Genomic DNA, 24,920 nt, shown 5'->3' with positions numbered 1-24,920 from the left:
TGGCCCAGTGCTTAATCCCCCCCCTTACACCCTGAGGGGCCAGACTCAGACAGCATCCTCTTTGCCGGCGTGTAAGGAGGCTTTGCCGCCGCCCCAGCTGAGGCCTCCCGCCTCGGGGGCAGGGACACCGGGGTGCAGAGAATCTACCCTCACGCAGCACCAGTCTGTCGATCCTTTATCGTTTTCTTGGAGCAGCCAAGGCAGATCACACTCTTTGTGGTCCGGATGAAGACAGAAGAACTAAAGGTGTTTGTTATCCACAAGCACGTTCTGTAGTCCGCATCTGGTGCAACCTACCTTCTCTTCCGTCATAGCCGGAGGTGCAGAGTAGGCCAGTAGGCCTTCTGGAAACTTCGACGATCCTAGCCCTTGAGGGGTGTGGATTTCACTGAAACAGATCCCTGCTGTCAACAGGTGGAGAGAAGAGCACAGCGCCTCTTTTTGATAAAAATAGACAATTTTTTGATCGCAAACAAAAACTGCTGTAGCTCATGGAGCAAAACTCTAGGACTCCCAACACTTGAAGGTGGAGTAAAAATCTGAAGATGGCTGCCAGAGGCAGGGCTTAGGGAGAGGACAGGCATTGGCTGGGGGCAGTATGACCCAGAGTACAGTGATTGGTTTAGAGGAGAAATACAGTAAGTGAAAGAAGCTGTTTTTTCTTTTACCAAGGATTCCCAGCATGACAGGGAATATTCATGAGCAGGTGAATCCATGCCAAACCCCATGCTGGAGAATTATGCGACCTACATAAAGCCAACTTCCCTCTACGGTCATTCAGGGCTTTCGCCGTCATCAATAGGCAGGACCCATACTGATTTTTAATTAGTTGTACTTAATCACACCACAGACACCTGAAGGGGGTCTGCAAGGGCCATTTTTGCCCCGCAGACTGACAATTTTTGAACTCCGATCTCGGGGTCGACGCCATTTTTACTCATTTTGAAAGGTTTGCAAGGAACCGAAGCACGCCGATCTTCCAAAAGCGATGGCTCTCTTAGAAAATCAGAACTGACAGACTGAGGCCTTTGAGGGATATCTAGCCGACAGGCTGTAAGGAGAATTCTCATAAGTGTGCCAATTCACCTTAGAGACCCCCAGCTACTTTGCTGGATTTTGGGGACTTGATTTTTTACCTGGAAAGAGTAAGCCTTTTTTCCCCCCACTCTTTCATATATTTTGATGTGGGTTTTACTCTGGTGTTCGTTGATTATGGAGTCATCTAAAACTCCATAGGCATCTTCTCATGTGTTACACAGCACCCTCAGTGCAGTGACACAGGGAAGTTTTTTTTAGGCTGGCCCAAGGTTTAAATACCTTCCCTGGGATAACCTACTGTTCCCCAGAGAATGTAAGGTTAAATTGACTTTACTAGTCTGTTTAAATTCCTAGACCCAGCACACCCCATCTTACAATAGAGTGATGAAGGGGTTACCTAGTATCCCCTATGTCTAGAAACTCATGTAGCAGTCAAATGCTACCCCTTCCCATCGAAATGGCTGGTGGCAGTGGTTTCACAACCAACTACCATGATTTTTCCCGACCGTGAACACCAGTAGCTAAAAATCGCGGGAGCCATTTTTTTCAAGATGGCACCTTAAGCCCCTTTGTTTAAACAGCCCCCAGTCTCTTTTCGCCATTTCTTTTTGGAAAGGTCCTTCTAGAGTGTCTCTGCACGCCAAACCAGGTTTGGCCCCTTTGTTTCTATGCCTTTGGCGGGCTTCAGGGACTGAAGAAAGCCTCTGGTGTCCAAGTGTCTGGGGTGGTCAGGAAGTGAGGAAGGTGCCCGAAACTCCCTGTGCTTAGTCTCCTAGGTGACCCAAATGCACTCTGGCACGATTGGCTGGCTGAAGGTCCGGCAAGATAAGCCACCCGGCTGAGTGAGAGGCAGCTAGGCTGGAATGAACGGGAGAAAACTGTTTAAAAAGGAGTCTCTTGGACTGAAAGGCAGAGCCCATCACTGGAACGAAAGAACCCAAGACGAGCTGGAAGAGGACAGCTGCTGCAACTACTGGACCGTTGGTTTGCCTGGTGGAGCCCTGCTGCAGGTCCGAATCGCCAGGTTCACCTCGACAGAGAAGCCCCTTCAAGGACGACTTCTTCCTTTGAGTTGGTGGGACCAATCAACTTGTAAGCGACCTGGATACCATTCCCGGTGCTGGTTAGGATTAACCAGGGGGAAGGATACCAGCTTGTGTGCTTGAAGGAACAGCAACCAGAATCTAAGACTTGTCAATTTGCCAGCTTTGTGACCAGTCCCCGTGCAGGAGTCCTCACGACTGAGGCTCAGGAACAGCGAGATCTGCAGGAACTGTGTGTAGTGGTCCCAGAGGGTAGTACATGCAAACTCTGCCCAACACAGGCACCGATGTCCAGCACCCCCTGCTGGAAAACTTTTCCGAAGCAGTTAAATCTGGATGTGGCAGGACAATCCATTCGAAAGGTGGTTTTCAGGGTTAATAACCTGAATGACAAGAATTACCAGGTTACTCCCCGTAGTGACCACCTTACTCCTAGTCCAAATAGTCCCCTTTCCTCCATACTTATGGGACATCTCTCCGTCCTGTGGGACATCTCTCCGTCCTGTGGGACGGGACTGGAGCACTTTTGTAAAAAGCATCCACATTTTTTTCAAAAATGTGTCCCTCCTCCCTTTACTGCGCAGGGCCCGGCACGCGGCCGTAACCCAGCCCACCTTGGCTCCACCCCACGCATCGCCCATCAGTCCTTTTCTATTGCAGGGTCCAAGACCCATTAGCAATAACAGAGGAACCTTATTAGAGGGGATGGCGGGCGGGCGTATGGAGGAAAGGGGACTATGGACTAGGAGTAAGGTGGTCACTACGGTGAGTAACCTGGTAATACTCCTACATCCCGTCCCCTTTCCTCCATACTCATGAGAGATTCCCAAGCACTCCTTACAGGAACTATGGGTGGATGTAAATACCCATTACTGAAACATGTTCTTCAGCACAGCCTGGCCGAACTGAGGGCCAGCCCTAGAGATAGAGGCAGTAATGCTTACAGAAAGCAGATGGGGAGGCCCAAGTAGCCGCTCTAGCGATCGACTCCCAGGGAACATACTTCTGAAAAGCAACCGCAGCTGCCTTGCCTCGCACCTGATGTGCATGGATACTCTTAGGAGGATTCAGCTTTTGGACGGTGAAAGATTCTGTGATACAGGCAGCAATCCATCTTGAAATGGATGCCTTAGACGCCGGCCTACCCTGGGGTTTACCGAAGGTCACAAACAGTTGGGAAGAGCTCCGAAGCTCGCCAGTCCTGTCCAGGAAGAACTTAAGAGCTCTTCGGACATCCAGGCAGTGTAGAACCCTTTCCGGCTCCGAGGCAGGGTTCGGAAAAAGACCGGAAGGGAAATAGACTGGTTTAGATCGAATTCGGTCACTACCTTTGGTAGGAAAGCTGGGTTCGTCGAAGGACTACCTTGTCCTTGTGAAAGACCAAGAAAGGATGCTCAACGACAGTGCCCGGAGCTCACTCACTCTCCTCGCAGACGTAACGGCGACCAATAAGGACACTTTCCAGGACATGTACTTGATGTCAACCGTAGCCATTGGCTCAAAAGGTTTATGGCACAGCGCCGTCAGGACTACATTTAGATCCCAAGGCGGGTGCAGACTACAAACCAGAGGGTAGAGGCGTGTCAAACCAGCAAAATCTCTTCACCACCGGGTTAGTTAACTAATAAGAACACTGGTCTGTAGAGAGGTAGGCGGAAATCACAGAGATAAGTCCTTCAGGACAAGACATGAACCCCTGACTCTGCTAGGGAGGAGACAATGGACAGCACTGTGTCAATCGTCGCCACCCTCGGGTCCAATTCATTCTCCAAACACCAATGACAGAACCTGAGCCATTTACTCTTGTATGAGATCTGGTTGAGGGTTTCCTGGCTGCCTGGATAATGCGCATGTTAACCGCAGACAAACCCAAAGGCTCTAGAGCCGTGAACTCGGTCACCATGCCGCCAAGTTGAGCGATTGTGGGGCTGTTCTCCTTGGTGAAGATCGGGAGTTAGTGGTAACCTGATCGGCAGACACACCGACAGGTGTTGAAGTTCTGAGAACCGAAACCTGGCCGGTCACCACAGAGCTATCAGTAGAAGAGAACAGTTGACAGAAATCTTCTAATTGTTCGATGAACCAGAGGAAGAGGCAGGAAGGCGTAAGCTCCCATGTTGTGCCATGGGATCTCGAGTGCGTCCCCCAGAGAGGAGGCTCCCAGCCCCCCTCTGGAGGCGTACTGAGGAAGCTTCTTGTTTACCGCCGTGGCGAAGAGGTCCACCACCGGTGTGCCCCAAAGCGAGAAAATCCATGAGAGGATCTCCGCCTTCAACTCCCACTCATAGCGGACCACTGTCCGCCGGCTGAGGGCATCCGCGGTGACATTCAGCCGGCCCGGGATGTGCACTGCAAGCAGCCAGACCCCATGAAGCAAGGCCCACTCCCAAATCTGAATGAACAGATCCACGAGAGGGGGAGACTTTGTTCCCCCTTGCTCGTTTATGTAGTACATCGACACCGCATTGTCCGTTCTTCTGTCGACCACCTTGATGACAATGAGAGGTCTGAACGCCTTGAGCGCCAGAAGCTCCAATTGATTTATGTGCAGGAGCTTGTCCTGAGGTGACCACAGGTCCGAGACCTGAAGAAGATCTAACGTCGCACCCCACCCGAAAAGGGAGGAGTCTGTTGTGATCGTCACCATGGGGGCTTGGGTCCTGAAACCCCACGCCCACTGACAGGTTGCTGAGAGAGGACCACCAGTCCAGGTCCACTCTCATGGAATCTGGAATTATCCGTTTGGTATCCGGGTCCACAGCCTGACGCCAGGAACTCCGAAGAGCCATCTGGGTCCGTCTCATTTTGAGACAAGCAAGAGGAAGAGCCAGTACACACGAGGCCATGAGGCCCAGAAGCCCCTGGAACCACCAGGCCGACATGCTCTCCGACTGCGTAAACATCTGACACGTGGCCAACAGATCTTCCATTCTATCCCCGGTCAGATACACTCGGCAGTCTATCGTGTTCCAACGAAAACCCAGGAAAGTCAGGTCATGTGAGACCGTCATGGAGGATTTCCACCAGTTCACCGACAGCGCAAGATGGAACAGGAGCTGAAGGAGAGACTGGAGGTTTCCCGCTGCTGCCAACGGGCAAAGGCTGCGTAGGAGCCAGTCGTCCAAATAGGGATAAACGTGGATACCCTGGAGACGAAGATGGGCCGCGATCACCGACATCTTCGTGAAGACACGCGGCACCGAACTGAGGCCAAAAGGAAGCACCCGAAACTGGAAGTGCTCCTCTCCCAAAGAGAAACAGAGGTATCTCCTGTGTGGGTTCCAATCAGGATATGCATGTATGCATCCTGAAGATCCACCACGCTGAGCCAATCGCCCGCCTGCAACGAGGAGCGAATCTGGCCGGGCGTAATCATCTTGAATTTCTCTTGGGGTAAGGAAAGATTGAACTGGGAAAGGTCTAGGATGGTGTGCAGGCCAGCCTGGTTGGGTTTGGGCACCGTAAACAGCCGGGAGTAGAAGCCCTCCCCTCGCTCCCCAAGGGAAACGGGTTCCACAGCTCTGAGGAGCAAAAGTTTCTGAACCTCGGCCTTGAGGGAGGGTGAGCCCGACAGCTGAAAAGGGTGGGGTAGGGGTTAAAGGTAAGTGGAAGCCCGCTCGAGCGACTGACAAGACCCATCTATCTTCTGTGATGGTCTTCCACGCCTCCCAATGAGACGCAATGCGTCCTCCCACCGGGGTCTCGTGCGAGCGCGGAAAACCCTCATTTGGCAGGTGTGCCGGTGCCACCTGAACCGGATGAGGCTGAGGAGCGGGAGAAATACAGCGTACGCTGTTGTCTATGGCGGTTATTCCCCGCAGAAGTATCCACTCTGGTTTTAGGGGCTTCATCGACCGCAAAAATCGCAGTGGAAGTTCGACCTTGCGACAACGGCCTTTGAGTCTTGAAGGGAGGTTTAACCAGAACAGACGATTTGGCCGTCTGAGTGCTGTCTTTGGTTTTGGTGAGCTCTACATCAGTAGAACAGTGAAAAAGCTCCTTACCATCAAATGGAAGGTCCAGAACCTTGTCTTGCACCTCCTTCGAGAACTTAGTGGCATGCAGCCATGCTTGCCGCGAGGCATCAACCCCTAGCATCAGACCCCGAGCCGAGGTGTCTACGTGATGAGCCGCAGCCTCCAGGAGATCCTGGGCCAAGACCCTGGCATCGGAAAGGCCTCCTCTGAAATCCTCCAACTTCTCTACCGGAATGTGCTCCTCAAACTCAGACATGCGGATGTGGAGAGGTCTGTTAGCTCCCGCCAAAATCAATTCTGCATTGGCCTGCCTGAGCTGCAAGGCCGAATGGGCAAAGTTTTTCCTCCCTAGGGAGTCCAGGAGCTTGTCCTCCTTTCCCAAGACCCGAGTCGCCGTCGCGGAGGAGGAAGCTGCAGGTCTTGATTGCAACGTGGCCGCAGCAACCACTGTGGAGCAGGGAGGCGGACAAGACGACAAGGCCACTTCTTCCGAGGAATGTAGCCTGTCCCTCGCGTCAATCTTTATTTACAAAAAAGTCCTGAGTGTGGCTTTTCCCAAACTCTTCGGACCTCGGCCAGAACATCCTTCTGCAAGAACAGGCCGGTACGCTCCAAAGGAGACAAGGTGAACGCCCCAGAAAGCATGCCCTCCTGTGGAGCAGGTGCCTCGGGCACCGGAACATCTAAGAAGCTCATCATGTCCAGTACCCGGTCATGGAAAGCTCTGGTAGAGTGGGGCAGGTCCTCGTTGTCGTGATCGCCTTGAGGGTCATCTGACAGGTCCGGCTCCTGCTGAGCCGAGCCAGGCACTGCCTTGTCCACTGGGGACAATGGTGGCACAGGCGGAAGCGCAGGGGGAGGCACCACGGGCAAGCGAGGCGCCGGCGGAACGACCGACGGGACAGGTGGAGCCGGAGGTGTGGGTGGACATATCCTTGAAAAGCCCCTTGAAATATTCGCTCTTGCGGTCGGTGCGCATAAGCGCTTGAACTTTACCGGAAAAGGCGTCCTCAGGAGATTGTTTCGGAACCCGAGGAGGCCTCTCATGAGGTGGACAAATCCAGGGACGCAACGGGGAAGGGTGCCACATCGGCCCCTCCGCTGACGTATCCACATAAATCAAGGGAGCAGCCCCCGCGGGCAACGAAGCATTGTGCGGAAGAGGCATCCAGGCGCTCCAATCATAAACCGGCCGGTAAGGATGCACACAAGGGACCTTAGGTTCACCCGAAGGACCGAACCCTACACCAGGGGCCGATGGCATAGTTGTAGGGGTAGTACCTAAAATAGCCGCCGTGGTCGTGGCAGGAACGGGCGCCATTTTGTCCTCATCTGAGGGGAACTGCGGCACGTGAGGAAGTGAGGCAGTGGTCCCCATCGATGGATCAGGGGTCTTAATTTTAGCCTTAACGTAAAGAACCTCGGCAGAGCCGGTGCTATGAGGCCTGGAATGTTTCTGCGACATACCAACCGCCAACTGAGCCTTCGAAGGAAGGACCTCGGCACTGCCGGTAAAAGAAGAAACTTTCTTCTTTGCCCCCTCAACAGATCTGGTGTCACCACAAGAGCGGGAACGGTGCATTGTCACTGACAGGGCCTTGCCCGGCCAATCAGAAATGTTGGTAGCCTTAGCCTCTGTACGAGGGACCTAGGCCCGGTAGAAGCCTTATCGGCACAGGCCTCGAACATCCGTTCGGTAACCTCAAGCTCAGCCAAGACCTCGCGGCATACCCCGGTTTTGTTTGAGGGAAGCTGAAAAAGCAGCCTCAGAGTAAGCTCCGGTACCCGCCGACTCAGTAGGTCTACACAGCCCCCACAGGAGGGGCCTCGGAGTGTACTCCGGTGATCACAGGCCCCTTACGGAGACCCTCGGAGAAAACACTGGTAGAATTATTAGGCCCAAAAGGCACCTCAGGGCGAACCCCGGTAACAGAGCGATCAACGCCCCTCCCGGCTCGAGAGGAGCCCGGGAAGGTATCCCCTGGCCGGGGTGCTCTGAAAATCAAAGAACTTACCGGGCGTTTTTCTTCTAGTTGATGAACGCCTGAAAATGAGAAGGAGGAGTCCGTTTGAACACCACCTCCCACCGCTCCAACCGATGTTGAAGTGCCCGGACCAAAAGGGAATCACAGTAAAAACAGGAGTCCCGACGGTGTTCCGGACCCAAACACTCTAAACAAAGAGGATAGGATCCGCCCTCACGAAGCGACGGTGACAAGATGAACAGTCTGGAAAATCAAGTTTAAAAGACAGACTAGTAAACTAACGCTAGCGAGAGCCAGAGAGGGGAAAAACGGGAAGAAAATCTTCCTATCGTGCGGAGAAGGACTGATGCGTGGGGCGGAGCCAAGGTGGGCGGGGTTACGGCCGCGTGCCGGGCCCGGCGCAGGAAAGAGGGACACATTGTTGGAAAAAATGTGGTTGCTTTTTACAAAAGCGCTCCAGTCCCGTCCCACAGGACGGAGAGATGTCCCATAAGTATGGAGGAAAGGGGACGGGACATAGGAGTATGTAGGAGGTTCAAATGGAGCTCCATTGAAAAAACGTAGTACCATATTCAAATCCAAGGACGGAACCAGAAAAGGGACCGTGGGAAAGGACTGGTCAGTCCTTTGAGGAATTGTATGACAATCAGCACCACTAAGAGCCTTGTTATGGCATGCGATTAAAAATGCATAACACTGCCAGGTATCCCTGGAAAGGGTTCAAATTGAGAGGATTTGGGAGCTATTCAGCTCCTGCTTCTATCCTAGGAGAGCCTGGTTAGCCTAAAACCTCTGAAACTACTGACTGATTTCAGTACTACTGGTGTGCATGGACTGAAGTAGCCGTATGTTAGGACACCATTTCCCTTTATTTCTATTTGTATCCCACATGTCAGGGAAAGCTGTACATTCCCATGCGCCATACCTGAACTTTTGCTTAACTTAGCATCACCATTCATCTAAATAAATTGTACCTGCAGTAGGAGTGCTCGAGGAACTTTACCTATTTATTTAGCTTAAAACTAACAGCTACCAGGAGCTACTTCGGGATCCGCAGGCCAATTGGTGCTTCGTAAACATGCATATATGGCATTAACTGAGCATTTGAGAATACTTACAAAGAAGAATCGGGTCACAACAAGTACACATTTAAACAGAAGGAATCCTACCAAACTGAAGGTGTGCATCTCAGATGGAAGTTAGATTTGTGTTGTGGTGGGAACTCGCTGCTGGTTCCCCAACAGTAGCTCCTGCCTACTTGGTGATGACTGACAACCAGGAGCCGATTTTAACTCCTGCTTATTGAATCTAAATGTCAATCGCTGCCTGAACGGTAGCTACCTGCAGACCCTGATGGGCTAGGTGTAGCAAATAAAACAAAGCACTGCAAGAGAAAGGATCTATATCTTTAGCTCTACACCAGCTGCATAACTGGCTCCAATGGCAGCATATAGTGTTTTTGTTGCTGGTCCTCTTGCCGAAAGCAGCACCTCAGTCATGTCTTTCGGGAGGTCACAATCTTCATATCTTGCCCTCTCAGAAACAGACAGGAAGGTTGAGCGTTCCGATTCCTGGGTGACGATGGCCTCCCTCCTGTGAGGCCTGTGAGAGGAGGCCATCTCGTCGGGGAAGACTGAATGAAAGGCAGATGTACATGACTAAAAAAGGTCTGGGTACCATCTCCTGGCCCAATCCGGAGCAATTAGGATCATGGATTTCCCAAACTTCCTCAACCGCCTGATGACCTGAGGAATGACTTGGCTGGTAGGAATGCATGAAGGAGTGGACATTCCCAGTTCACTACGAACGCACACCCCAGAGATCCTGAGGGAATTCCTGTGCGACTTTGCTCAGGACTAGGCAAAGGTCCATCATCCTGCCTGATAATTGTGACCACTGGGATCTGAGAGCCCACTGGAGGGACCTCCTTAGGCACGCCTCTGGCACCAGGAAAATGCAGGAAGCCATGTGGTCCAGCAACCTCAGAAAGTCAAAGGCTGGCAGACATTCGGCGTTCTGCAATCTCGTTACCATGTGCAAGATAGGATAAGCTCTCAACTCAGGAAGCAAGGTCTTTCCTGACGTAGAGTCCAGGGCCGCTCCAATGAATTGCAGTTTTTGAGGAAATGCTATTGGGGACTTATTGAAATGGAGTGAGAAGCCCAGTTTGTGGAGTGTGGCAGGTGCTGTTGAGATGTTCCTGAGCTGTTCAGTAGAACAAGCTCTGATCAGCCTAAGGTCTAGAGAGAAAGATGTGAATTCCTCCCATTCCTAGATTCACGGGCATCAACTTGGTGAAAACCCTCGGGCAGAGATTAGCCCCAACGGCAGTACTACAAACAGGTAGCGCGAACTGCTAATGGTGAACCTCGGGTACTTTCTGCGCTTGGGATGTATAGACATGAAAATAATCATCCTAAAGATAGAGTGGCAGCATCCAATCCCGGAACTAGCAGGCTTGGGGGGTCTACAAGAGTATGACCATCTTGAATCTGTAATTCCGGAGGAATTTGAACAAGCCATCTCAGTTGCAAAATGAGTCGCAGTCCCCAGTCTTTCTTGTGAATCAGAAAATAGATTGGAGTATCAACCCGGATCTTGTTCTGCCACAAGTACCATTTACTAAGGCACCCTTCTCCAACAGGGAAATCTCCTATAGAAGGAGCGGATTCGGTCCCCGAAGAGATTTCTTGCTCAGGGGACAATCTGGCAGCCTTTGTGGAAATGGGCGACAGTACCCGTGGGCCACAGTCTGTAGTGCCCATGCATCTGAAGTAATGAAGTGCCAATCTTGCAGATACTGGGGCAACCTACCTCCCACCAGGGTCCTGTGAGCAGAGTGCTCAGAGGTTTTGGGGCTGTGGCAGAGGGCAGTGAGGAGGTGGCTGCCCAAGTAGTTTTCCCTCCAAGGCCTCTACGGGCAAGCAAGAGCCTCCTTTGTCCTGTGTACTCCGACCTCTTCCCCTTTGACCAAAAGAGTAGTACTGAAACTAACACCGTCTCCAAGGCTGTGTTGTGGCTGACGAACTGCTGCCCGTAAAGATTTCACTGCAACCTTTGAAGCCTGCAGCTTTTCTATGAGGTCATCTGCCTTTGGTCAAAAAATGTTGGACCCATAAGGGCATGTCCAGGAGCCTCGAATGGACATCATGGGCAAACCCATTCAAATGTCGAGCCCATACACCGGCTTACGCAGTCTGATGCATCAAGGCCTGACTTAAGGGAAGCCTCCTTACCATCGAGGATATTGCTCAAGCCATCTCCCCTTAAGGACTGTTTGCTGCCATCTGGGAAATGGCATGCCATAGCCGGTATAGCGCGTAGGTGTATTTCACCTGAGCACAAGCTGCATTGATGGCCTTCAATGCCATGCTTCCAGCAGAGAATACCCTCTCAACCAGGTGGTCGCATTTTTTATTGTCCTCATCGGGGAGTGGTGGGGGCATCCAACAAGTGTGGCCTTTGAGGTGAAAATAGCCGCCTGCACCATCAAACTTTCTGGTGGCGTTGTGCCTGGAAAGTAAGTCAGGCTAAACAAAAGAAGCTCTGTACTTCAACTCTTGGTTCACAGCAAGTAGCGTCAGGTTTCGGCTACATTTCTAAAATGGGGTTCCTTAGTGCTGTATGGAAGGACAGTGCAGGATTCTTAGGAAGAACTATCCAAAATATCTGAGGTCATCCTGGACCCAAATACACACTCAAATCACCCCATCATGACCGTCCTATAGGCTGCATTAGGATGAGCGTAGGTCTGGTGTCAGATTCCATCTCAAGAGGTATCCAGACAATCGGCTTCTTTCAGACAAGTGGCTAGGTCTTCAAGACAGGATTGGTCAGACACCAACTCTTCTGGAACAAGGGGAATTCTAAAATGTTCATACCTGAAGGGTACAAAGCCATCTTCCTCGGAGATGGACCCAATAAGGTTCTGAATTTGTTTTTAGTTTTTTTTATTGACTTAGATTTGCGTTTAAAAACTCAAAAGTTGTCTGAGGTTGGTCAAAGGGGAAGTCACACAAGCTTTTTGCTTCGATTAAGTCTCTGGTCGACGCTACTCTAGACAACATACCAGAGGTCTTCAGACCCTGCCTTTTGGGAACGCTGGTCAAAGTCTTGCTGTATTCCCTGTCGTTCTTGGAAGACAGTGGGCTCAACAGCCTTTTCCAGTGCTTTCAAAGGACTAGGAGGGACGCCTTCAAAAAGACAATGTATTCTCTGAACTTTCCCATTCAGCTGCTGGAGCAGTCTTATTAGGAAAACATGCCAGACACTTCTCGGACGAGGAGTCGAGGATGAGAAACGATGGCATGGCTCCTTTAACTTCTTCCATGACGACAAATAGGAAGATTCGCTCCTGTATCGGGACCGTTTACAATGTTGAGATTGTTTCTTTGGCCTTTGTGGAGATTTGGTCCCTGGTGGAGCTTCTACCTTCGGAAGACTCTTCAAAAGGTGTGTAAGACGGAGCGTTGGAAACCAACCAACTGACCTAGTGTGAGCTTCAATCTCCTCTCCTTCAAGGACTTGCAGGTCATACATAGGCAGGAGCCCACTCAATGGCTTCATGTTCTTCGCTGAGGCGCCAGAGGCAAATCCTGTGCGGATCAATGATCGACGATCTTGGAATCACAGTGCACACATCTCTTGAAGCCAGTCTTCGGCATATGAATTGTGAAGATTTTACTCTAAAAGGGTAAAGAAGTTAGTCGAGAGATGAGGCGAGTTGAACCTTCTGGGATCATGCTGTGCATGTGGACAAATTGACCCGAGTCAACATGTGCTGTGTGTGCCATTTATACGATCACGCGGGTATGGTAACTGTCGAGAGATATCGGATCATTGCCGCACACCGCCCTTTGCAGTCGAAATATTTGAGACTGCAAAGCAGGATATCGATATAGCTAAGCTAAGGAATCCATGGGAGGGGATATCCACAGACCAACAAGGACGTACCGAGGTGGTGCAACTCCCTGACGAGCACCAACCCAGGATCAGAGGTAGGCATGGGCTCCAGGGAACCAAGAGAGGAGAGTACCAGCCTAACAAGAAACCACCTCAACCCATGGCGAGGTCCTTAAAAGAGAAGAGAATGAGAGAAACCAGGCCAAGACACAGCAAAAAGACATTTAGTGGAGCGCCAGGAACAACCGATGAGAAAAGCTGGGAAGTTCAACCCCCTGGCTCATACTTTACAAAGAGGAGAGGAGTCTATTGAAAAAAAGACATGCAACGCTGGGGGTCAGAAGGCAACCACCAATACCTTGCTTAGGGCCCATGTGCATTTTTGTTGCGTTTGTGATTCTTTCCCAGTAGTAGCAGAAGGACAAAGTTAGCATAGGATTCCAGACAGAGGACCTTAGTTGTGAGACATCTTGACAAGCATCCTTTTTCATTTTGTCTATAGAATAGGTCCAAGCACCTTGGAAATGGGGACATCATAGGCTTTGAAGAATTTAAAAATAAAGGAAGGTTTGACCACAGTGCCACCTTCAGGGTTCAAAATAGGGGGGAGCTGGGAGCCATTTAGCTCCTGCTGCCTCTTTTGGCTCCTAAGGGCAATCAATGCTTTACAAACATGCATGAGACATTAAGTGAGTATTTGAGAATGCTAATCAAGAAGCATTAGGACACAACTAGTACACGTCAAACAATGAATTATTCATAATGGACAAAAAGGTCAAGTGTGCATCTCAAGTGGAAGTTAGATTTACAGTGCGCTAGGTACCTTCTCCTGGTGCCCCAGCGGTAGCTTTTGCCTTAAGGGTGATGCCCCGACACCTGCACATCGACTCAATTTCGAACCCTGCACCTTGTCAGTCTCCTGCTTCTGATCTACCACAGTAGACATTCGGTCTCCGAGTGCCATTTTGGGAGTATCAGCTGTCAGCCTATTTAATGCTAGGAAAAGAGAATTAATTTAAAAGGGCTAGAATGCATCCCAGCCTCTCAAGGAGATGGCAAATTAGGGGTCATTTTGACTATACAGCCAGAAAAATATCATCTTGGTGTTAATTGGTAGATGGTAACCTGAAGCACAAATGAATCCAAAGGGGGAAGAGAAAGGTTTTGAGTCCAAATGTTTTACAGCCAGTACCCAAAAGGTACATCTACCAGTTCTGGTCTTTCAAAAAGGTCCCAAAGGCTCAATCCTAGTTGGAAATCAGAGACGTAGCAATGCAAACCTACTTTAGAGCAAGATCTGTGAATCAGTGCTTTGAACTAATGCCATTCTAGACTGGATGCCAGTGGAGCTTAGAGAGAAAAAAAAGCTTTGCCATCACAACCCTTCTCCTGACATTACACAGAACATGGCAAATCAAAAAGGGAGTTTATTACAGTAATCTACTCAGGGATTAATAGCCATGAAACCACAGATCTTAAACCTGGGGGAAGCAGATGTGAACACTTAAGTGAAGGTAGAAGACAGGATTCATGGAGGTGGTGGTAACCGGAAGAAGGACAGGGACACTGCAGTCAATGGCTCTCAGCTAGGGCACAGGTTATGCATGAAGGGCCAGAATTGAATAGGCCAGGGTTGTTAAGATTTGCCTAACCCCCTTACCTCCTTTAAGTAGGTCCTCTGACACCGAGCTTCAGAGATTCTCTGCCTTCATCCACTAGCCAACAGAAATTGAGATACAGCAGAATAGTTGCCATGCGTTTGGGTCCAAGGATGGCCTGTGTGTGGTCATCCTAACTACAGAACATTTCTCTAGTGGCTTTGAAAACTAGAGATTATGCGAAATTTTAAAATATTCCCTTACCATATCTGTAGCTTTATCTTCTTTCCTTGCAGCTCAACCGTTTTGATCTTGAAGTCGATTCCTGCAATGAAAATATTCCACATTACATGAACGTTTCTCGAGACATTTTAAAAGCAAGTGTAAATCTATAGAGCAATAGACAGCACAAATCTACAAGGGCTCTTTTATAGATCAGAAGATAAACTGGCCTAGCTAGCTCTCTTGATTGGGAGACTATTGTCTGCCAGTTTTGGTGGTCTGTCATGCAACATTCCCTAACCTCAGTTATGAGCAAATAGTATGACCAGGCATGTAGATCTTGTGCGCTGTGGTTGTGGACAATGCAACCTAACCCTGCAACCACGTTTGCTTTCCGTTGGAAGCAAATAGGCGATGATTGGTAAATAAACAAATGCATTTATTTGCAGGATTCGGTATGCTGAAGCACATGCAGGCATTATATCTTGCAAAAAAGGTCACACTGATAACATGCAACAATAAGGGCTGTGGCCCAAAGCGTCTTAGTTTCTGTAGGATGTCTTGGGACTAGATAAGTTGTTTCGCTTAGTAGGAGGTGATCGAAAGATTGTTAAAACTATTGGGATGGTGTTGAAAGGGTGCGGAGGAGTAAGTACATGGGTGCTTATTTTTTCCCCTCCACTCTGCCGTGCGTGGGGGGCAGAGCGAGGGTTTGCCATTTGCTGACCACTATGGGTGAAGAACTTACATAAAGTGGTGTAGGGGTACCAGGTTTAAGGGTGTATACCTAGTATCATTTTACTGTTGCTGCAGGGGTCCTTTTCGACTTGTGAGCAGGTATTTATGTTCCCAATTGCAGGGAGAAATTAAATTTACAGAGCACATTTTTACCCATGATGCATTGGTCCATTGAGCCACACAATGCAACCTTTGAGTAGAGTGGTGCCGGGTAATTTCTAAGCAGGTAAGTGTTAACAGAGGACATGGTCTGATTTTGGACAACATGGCGCGCAGCGGTCCTTCCCAAACCACATTATTGGCTAGCACTTAGCCCGAGGTTCACCTCCCTCGCTCCCATTAGCAGTTCCCTCCCGTGCCCTCCTTTCGGAAACTTGTCCATTAATCTGCTCCTCGTTCCATCCCCATCCCCTGCACAGCCAAATGCCACAAGGCCTAGTAGGACCACGACGGAACAAGTTACTTACCTGTAACTGTTCTCCAGCATGGGTCTGGCATGGATTCACATGCTCATGAATATTCCCCGTCAGGCTGGGAATCCTCGGTATAGAAAAAAAAAACCAGTATCAGTTTCGTTTCTGATCTGTCTTTTAGTAGTAACCAATCACTGGTCTCTGGGTCATACTGCCCCCAGCCAATGACTGCCCTCTCCCTAAGCCCCGCCTCCGGCAGCCATCCTCAGATTTGGTAGCACGTAAAGTGGCAGTATGACCAAGTGAAGAGCCGCAGAGGGGTAGGCGGGAGGTAAGTAACTTGTTCCTTCTCCAGCATGGGGTCTGGCATGGATTCACATGCTCATGAATAAGAGAATACATAGCAGTACACACATGCACAACCACGGGAGGTGGCAACAGGCTCAACATTAAGCAACTCTTACCTCCTCACCAGGCTCACCTTAGGCGAACAGGATGCGCAGCACTGCTTGGCCGACCCTGGACTCCCAATCAACGCAGTAGAATCTTGTGAAGGTGTGCGTCGACCTCCACGTCGCAGCCCTGCAGATGTCCAGCAGGGGCACACCAGACGGGAACGCCGTGGTAGCAGCGATCGCTCTGGTCGAATGGGCTCTCGGACAGCCGGGCAGCAGTCGGTTTGCCAACCGGTGAATGCATGATGCAGCCGGAGAGCCATCTGGAAATTGAAGTCTTCGAGAGCGCCTTCCCTTGATTCACAGTCCCAAAGATCACAAACAGTTGTGACGTCTTCCGAAAACTTTGTGCGGTCCACGTAGAACTTCAGCGCTCTAGCTACATCCAGCGAGTGCAAAGTCCTCTCAGCCGGCGACGAAGGAGACGGGAAGAAAACTGGCAACACCAAGGGCTCGTTGAGGTATTTGTATTTATTTATTTATAACGCGCGAACCAACAGGCCCGGAGGCATCAGGGCGCAATTTGTACAAGGTTACAGATATGCAGGTATAACAGAGAATCATTACACATGGGTTCCGATATGCAAGTCTAACAAAGAATCATATACATTTGCAAGAGGATATTATATACATATGTACAGTAGTTTCAGTGCCGATAGGTGATAGTAGCGGTCGGCAAGTCAGGGTAGGTCGGGAAGAGGCGCGAAGCCGGCCTTAAAGCTGGTTGAAAAGCCAAGATCTAGTATTGGCTTTGAAGGTATTGAAAGAGTCTTCCGCTCTAATTGAAACAGGGAGGGAGTTCCATAACTTGGAAGCTAAGACGGGGAAACTTGAGCCCCCTGCTTTTTGCAATTTAAATCTGGGGATCGCTAGACAGTGGGATTGGGCTGTTCTTAGAGGTCGTGAGGTAGAGTGGCGCGATAGTCGACTACCAAGGTAGATCGGGGCTTTGTTGGCTAGGCATTTGTGCGTAAGGGCGAGTGTTTTGAGTGAGATTCTCTGTTTGACAGGTAGCCAATTTAACTTACTTCTGGTTTCTGTGATGTGGTGGTGTCGGGGAATGTTTAAAGCAGCACGAATGGCGTTGTTTTGTGTCGTTTGAAGTCTGTTCAGGTTCTCTTGGCTGGTGCCAAGATAAAGAGCACTGCAATAATCAATTTTAGCCATAATGAGGGTTCTCGCTAGCGTAACGCTGTTAGACGTAGTGAGGAATGGTCTGCAAGCTGCGATAAGTTTGCATGTGTATGCAGACGCAGATCTGACAGCATTAGTTTGTCGGGTTAATGAGAGTGTGGCATCAAGGTAGAAACCTAGCGTTTTGGTATCTTTTGAGACACGAATGATATTACCATCTATGTTGAATGACTGATAGGACGGCTCTAGTCTGCTCAGGCGTTGTGCAGTGCCCAAGATCAGGAGCTCCGTCTTGTCATCATTCAAGCACAACTGATGTTGGGCCATCCAGGCTTGGATGACCAAGTAGACGTCGTTAAGGGCCTTGGTGTCACCTAGATAATCACCAGTGATGGGGATGAGTATCTGGGTGTCGTCCGCATAGTTGGTATAGGAGACACCCAGATAGTCAAGCACATCAAAGAGTGGTTTCGTGAAAATGTTGTAAAGTGTAGGTGACACACAAGATCCCTGAGGAACGCCGCAGTGAATCGGGGAAGGGTCCGCGGCTGCGGATGGGGCAAAGACTCTCATGGATCTGTTGCTCAGGAAAGATTTGATCCAAGCCGCAGCTGAGGAAGAGAAGTTGGCAGCTGAATGGAGGTGCTCGCACAGGATCTGATGGTTGACCAGATCGAATGCGGCTGAAAGGTCGAGAAGTAGTAGCAATGCTAGTTTGCCTTGATCCTTTAGAACCTCGATTTGAGTTTTAAGGTCTAATAATGCGGTCTCTGTCCCGTGTCTGGGGCGGAAACCAGATTGTCGTAGACCTAGCAAGTTATTAGTTTCCAAGTAATTTTGGATCTGAAAGTATGCGGCACGGTCTAGGATCTTGAGCAGAAATGGTACAGTGGTGATAGGTCGGAAGTTAGTGGGAATGTTAGGGTCTAGGGAAGGTTTTTTAAGCAGTGGGATAACCCAAGCGTCCTTCAGATTGTCTGGGACAATACCTGTTTGAAAGGAGGAGTTGATGAAGGCCGTGATGAATGGGGCCAACTCATGCGCTGAGTCCTTGATAGTAGGGGCTGGGCACGGGTCACCTTGGCAGTTAGTTGGCTTAATTCTAAGAATTATATTTTCTACCTCTGCCACGGTAAGTGGCGAGAATGCGAATGGTGTGATATGGGTAGAGTCTGGCAAGGGGGCCTTAGTGAGGGAATGAACGTGGTTGTCGCGCTTCAGGCTGTCCTGTTTATCTTTGATTTTGTCTTGTAGTGTGGAGATTTTATTTAGTAAGGCTGCTTGGATGTTGGCACACCATTTACTATCTTTCACGCATGTGACAGGGGGGGCGACTGGAGTTTCAAGCTCTCTTAGGATTTTAAAGAGTTCCTTGGTGTTCGAGTCGGCTTGAATAATGCGGTTGTTGAAAGATTCCTTTTTAGCCGTGATGATGGCATCTTTGTAGGAGAGTGAGGCTAGAAGGAAACTGTCTTTATGCTCGTCTGAGGGGTGGCTTTTCCATCGATTTTCGGCGCAGCGTTTGGCTTTGCGGAGCAATCTTAACTTTGGTGTGAACCATGAGTTAAGATAAGCTTGAGGTTTAGCCTTTCTAAGTTTGAGAGGTGCTATACAGTCAATGGCAGTTCGCATTGTTTGGTTGTAGGTGTGTGCTAGTGAGGTTGGATCAGAGTAAGAGTTGGTGGCTGTGTTAAGGGACGGGAGTAACAATGGGAGGAGTTTCTCCTTGGTTATATCTTTTTTGCTTCGAGTTGGGAGAGCTGGGGCTAATGGTGAGGGGATTCGTGGTGTGGCTTCAATGTTGAAAGTTATAATGTGATGGTCAGACCATAGACAGGGGGTATTGTTAAGGACCTTGATATTGCAATTGGAGCCAGCTACCCAGTCAAGTGTTCTACCTTTAATATGGGTAGGCTCTTGGATGTATAAGGTAAGGCCGAGGTCAGATAGTGCGATCTCCAGGTCAGAGGCCACAGGATCTTTTGAGTCACCAAGACCCAAGTTAAGGTCGCCTAGGATGATTGTTTGCGAATTGATCTTTGTATTGTTGAGGAGGAGAGTGGAGATTTCACTGACAAAGGTTGGTGCGGGTCCTGGGGGTCTATAAATTAGGTGCATGGTGGCTGTTTGGTTAGGTGTGAGTGCTAGTTTAACAGACAGCAATTCGGCTGATGTGAGTTTGGAATCAGGTAATACTCTTAGGTCAAGAGAATTTTTATGGATGAAGGCCACACCGCCGCCTTTGGAAGAGGCGGTGGAGCGGTCACATCGTGTGATGCCGTAGTTTGGCGGTAGGGCTAACGCTAGTAAGGGGCCAGATGCGGCATGAAGCCATGTTTCGGAGATAGCTAAGAAGTCAAGGTCGGACGTGGTGATGAGGTCAGCTATGTCAAGTGCGTGTGCAGTGAGGGATCTGGCATTAATGAGGGCACCTTTGAACATGGGCAGTTTAACCTCGGTGGTGGTGGGTTTGCATGTGGTGGCAATTGACAGAGATCCAGGAGAGAGGGGGGTTTGTTTCCTGGTGGTGTGGCGGGTGTGGCGTAGGTGGAATCTGGTGCCTAGTCTCTTATTTCTAAGAGAAAGGGGGCAGGGTTGGTTAGGTGTAGGTTTCCTAGCAAAGTGATCCAGCCATAAAGCAGGGTTGTTGAGGTATTGGTTGGTATGGCCTACAGTGGGTGCTGCCGGGCTTATTCTAGGTGATGCGAGAGGTCGTGGGGATGACGTGCTGGTGGAAGGCTGGTCCATTTTAATCCAGAGTGTGGAGGTTGTTACTGTAGGTAGCTGGAGAGCTTGGGCAAGTCGAAGGGATAGTGTGTACAGTAATGGGAGGAGTACACTGATGTGCATGATGAACGTCCTGGTTACGAAGGTGAAAGATAAGAGCTGGGTGGCACAACAACCATGTACATAGACAGGGGCCACCTAAGATCAGATTGGCAGTGAGAGGCAAGGGCCAAAGACTAAAGGCGCAAATCAGGGCAGAACACAATCAGTTGTGGTCTATTTGCGACCATAAGGCACAGAGACTAAAGGCGCAACATAAATCAGGGCAGAACACAATCAGTTGTGGTCTATTTGCGACCATAAGGCACAGAGACTAAAGGCGCAACATAAATCAGGGCAGAACACAATCAGTTGTGGTCTATTTGTGTAATGTAAGCAAGCAATGTAAGAGGCAGCTTCAGGGGACAACTTCATAATCTAATCCCAAAGTTCGTATATATCTGCAGTCCATAAAAACTAATTTGAATTGGCATTACCTTCTAATTGTGAAGAACCTGGAGTGGAAAGGGCAGAGGTCCTGGCCCCTGGCTCCTACGGCTCCAAACAGGCACCCAACAGGCCTTAGTATGGCCGCCGGCAGGCGGATGCCGGCGGATGCAGAATTCGCCTTAATGCTGCTTATCGAGGCTGAGCCTCGTTTTCATGCCGCGTTGCGCCCGGCATATCAGGGTCAGGCAGGGTGGTGAGACAGGGTCAGGCAGGCCCCTGTATGCTGCGGCTGTGGATATGGATGCCGCTTCTGGGAGGGGGAGAGGGCTCCTGCCCTCTTCCCTTGGCGAGTGCGTCGGAGTGGGGTCTCTGGGGCACCCAACAGGCCTTAGTATGGCCTTCGTGTGGCCGCCGGCGTCCGCCTGCCGGCGGATGCAGAATTCGCCTTAATGCTGCTTATCGAGGCTGAGCCTCGTTTTCATGCCGCGTTGCGCCCGGCATATCAGGGTCAGGCAGGGTGGTGAGACAGGGTCAGGCAGGCCCCTGTTTGCTGCGGCTGTGGATATGGATGCCGCTTCTGGGAGGGGGAGAGGGCTCCTGCCCTCTTCCCTTGGCGAGTGCGTCGGAGTGGGGTCTCTGGGGCACCCAACAGGCCTTAGTATGGCCTTCGTGTGGCCGCCGGCGTCCGCCTGCCGGCGGATGCAGAATTCGCCTTAATGCTGCTTATCGAGGCTGAGCCTCGTTTTCATGCCGCGTTGTGCCCGGCATATCAGGGTCAGGCAGGGTGGTGAGACAGGGTCAGGCAGGCCAGGTGGAAGTCCGACGGCACCTTGGGCATAAAGGATGGGTGTGTCCTCAGCACCACCCTCGTGTCATGAAAAGTCAAGTATGGAAGCTAGCAAGATCGGGCCTGGATCTCTCCCACTCGTCATGCGGAGGTGATGGCCACGAGGAAAGCCGTCTTCCACGACAGGAACTTCAAAGGAGCTTGGTTAGCACCACATTAAGCTCCCACGCCGGGGCAGGAGCCTTACCGGCGTGAATGATCGAAATCGTCCCTTCATGAATTCTTTCACCAGGCGATGAGACCACAAGGACGCCAGTCCCGTCGTCCTGGTATATCGGGAGATTGCAGCCAGATGTATTTTGATGGAGGCGTGAGCCAGTCCAGCTTTGGCCAGCGACAGTAGGTACGGCAGTACTTGAGGGGCCGTAATCCTCAGAGGGTTAATCTTCTGTGCACGGCACCAGACAGAGAACCTCTTCCATTTATGTCCGTAGCACTTGAGTTGAGGACGCCCTGGCCTTTGCAAGAACCTCTGCAGTCGGCCGGGATGTCGTACCCTCCAAACTCTAGTGCTGCAGGAGCCAGGCCTGCAAGTTCAGAGACTCCGGGTTGTGGTGAAGAATGGCGCCTCCTTCTCTGGAGAGAAGGTCTGCGTCCGTCGGCAGCCTGACTGGTGGGGACGTTGACAAGTCCAGAAGGTCCGGTAACCAGACCTGCCTCGGCCACGCTGGTGCGATTGAGGATCATCCTGCACCTGGACCTCTTGAGCTGGTTGATGAGCCGGAGCAGCAACGGCAGCGGAGGGAACGCATAAAGAAATAGGCCGTCCCAGGGGAACGAGAAAGCATTGCCCATGCTCCTCGGCTGGGGGAACCTGCTGGCGAACCTCCGGCACTTGGAATTTGTCGCTGTCGCGAAGAGATCGATTTGGGGGTCGCCCCATTGTCGATCCACTTGATCCTGGCGTAGTGCCCACTCGTGGCACGAGCGCAGCTCCCTGCTGAGTGAGTCAGCGATAGTGTTTATTCCTGCCAGATGAAGAGGCACCAGAAACATCCCTTGGGCGACGGCCCAATGCCACAGATCCTGGGCTTCCTTGGATAGGGCCGGGGACCTGGTTCCGCCCTGCTTCCGGATGTAGAACATCGTGGTGGTGTTGTCGGTGAAGATCCTCACCACCTTGCCCTTGAGGGACGGCAGAAAGGACCTGAGGGCTCAGAACACAGCGCAGAGCTCCAAGATGTTGATGCCCGTCATCACAGTCACCTGGTGAGCTGGGGTCTGAAAGTCTGTGCCCGCCGACAGATGGGAGCGGGCACTCCACCACCGGATCGCCTGACGGAACGTCTCGTTGAGGGATCCTGTCCTCGAAGCTGCCCGTCGACTGGATCCAGCGGGCGTCGAGGAACTCCTGTAAGGGTCTCATCCGAAGCCTGCAAAGGAGCACCAGATAAATGCAGGACGACATCATCCCGAGGAGGGACTTGATAGATCTTACCCTGGCCATGTCCGTGGCCAGCAGATGCTGCACCTTGCCTAGAATGGTCCTGGTCCTTTCCTCCGACGGCGAGGCCAGCCGCGCCACTGTGTCGAGCTTGGCTCCCAGAAACAGGGCGACTTGCGACGGAACCAGGATTTTGGAAAGTTGATGGAGAATCCCAGGTCTGAGCAGCTGGACGGTCTTCGCAGTGTGCTCCACGGCGAGCTCCCTTCTCCTTGCCCGGATGAGCCAGTCGTCCAGGTAGGGGTAGACGTGAATTCCCTGTAGGCGCAGCCACCGGTGCGAGGCACTTGGTGAAAACGCTGGGTACCGACTTCAATCCGAACGGGAGGGCCTTGAATTGGTAGTGCCGCCCTTGGACCAAACTTTCGGTGTCTTTTTAGAATGGGGATGTGGAAGTAGGCATCCTCCAAGTCCAACGACGACAGGAAATAGCCCTCCTCCAGCTGTCCCAGCACATGCTGGAGGGTGACCATACAGAACTTCTGTGCCTTGATGTACTTGTTCAGTCGTCGTAGGTCCAGGATGGGGCGCCATCCTCCCGTCTTCTTTTTTACGAGGAGGTACCTTGAGTAAACTCGGCGCCCCTGAAGCCTCTTTGGGAAGAGCTCGATGAGACCCTTCTTGAGCATCGCCCTTATTTCCAACAGCAGTTGAGGGATGTGATTTTCCTTCCTGGCCACGGGTGGAATGCGAGGGCACTTCTGAAACTCGAGGGCGTGCCCTTGGGCCAGGGCGTCCAGCACCCAACGGTCGGTGGAGATGAACTCCCACACGCTGACGATCCTCGCCAGTGGCCTCCCACCGGGGTGCTTCGGCGGGGGCCCGACCCCACGGTCTGTTCAATCTTGTTTGGAGGCCGCCTTGCCTCCTTGACCTTGTCGACAACGGGCACCACCTGACTTGCCGCGTCCCCTGTAGGCTTCCTGGGACGAAGATCTTGCCACTTGGCGGTAAGTGGAGGAACCACTGCCGGATCCCTTGGAGGCAACTTGTCTGCCTCCGGAGCTCCGAAAGGACGGCCGTCGTTGTTGGAGCACTCCCAGTGCCCGGGCAGTTTCTGTCTGTCTTGATGGCCTGAAGGGACTCATCAACCGCCTTCCCAAACAGGTTGTTTCCGTCGAAGGGCATGTCCAAAACCTTGGTTTGTACGTCCTGGCGGAAATCCGTGGCCATGAGCCATCCTCGTCTCAAGCAAACGCTGTTGCCCAACTGACAGAAACCGGTGTCAGCGATGTCCGTTGCCACTGTGATGGCGTGGTCCGAAGAAATCTCCTCCTCCTGTAGGATTTCAAGGATCTCAGCCCTTTTGGCGTCTGGAAGGAAGTCTAACAGAGGGACGATTTTGAACCACAACTCCCTGTCGTAGCGGGCTACGATAGCCAGTGCGTTGGCCGCCTTGATAGTCGTCGCGGATGAGATGATCCGTCGTCCGATCGTGTCCAACTTCCTGCCCTCGCCGTCCGGCGGGGAAGTTGATGTCGATGCCGTTGCCCCCCCCAGCTTTCTTCTTTGCCGCAGCCGAGACAACCGAATCCGGGGTGGGTTGTGCCTGAAGGCACAAGGGGGCAGCGTCGGGGACCCGGTACTTCTCGTACTGGTCCCTCTTTGCCGGCGCCGTGGCAGGGTTCTTGAGGAGGGCGAGCCCCTCATCCCAGATGTCATCAAGAAGCGATACAGCGAGGACCGTCTTCCTTTTAGCCTTGCGCCGTTGGTAAAGGAACCCTTCTTTTCTTCGGGGCAGAGCTGGGAAAGCTTGGATGCCCTGGAAATCATGGCATAAAAGGATCCAATCTCATCGGGCGGGGACGCCCGAGCAGGGGGCGACGGGTGACACATCCCATCGTCGCCTCTGTCGTCATCTGTACCTGTCGTAGCTGTGTCCGTGCCTGTATCATCCCCATGGGTAGT

The 24,920-nt window shown here is 51.3% G+C and overlaps 1 protein-coding gene across 1 annotated transcript in view; it reads right to left on the bottom strand.

Annotated features, from left to right (window-relative positions):
- Positions 1 to 24,920, bottom strand: part of RAB10 (RAB10, member RAS oncogene family) — a 482,537-nt gene that overhangs the window by 289,624 nt on the left and 167,993 nt on the right. The window contains exon 2 of the mRNA XM_069605573.1: positions 14,808 to 14,868. Coding sequence (XP_069461674.1) covers positions 14,808 to 14,868 — 61 coding nt within the window. The remainder of the gene's footprint in view (positions 1 to 14,807; positions 14,869 to 24,920) is intronic.

This window comes from Ambystoma mexicanum, chromosome 4p (assembly GCF_040938575.1).
Source record: "Ambystoma mexicanum isolate Mex_15411 chromosome 4p, UKY_AmexF1_1, whole genome shotgun sequence".
Classification (NCBI taxonomy): domain Eukaryota; kingdom Metazoa; phylum Chordata; class Amphibia; order Caudata; family Ambystomatidae; genus Ambystoma; species Ambystoma mexicanum.
Note: the sequence above shows the minus strand (reverse complement) of the source record. Positions and strands in the feature narration are given on the sequence as shown.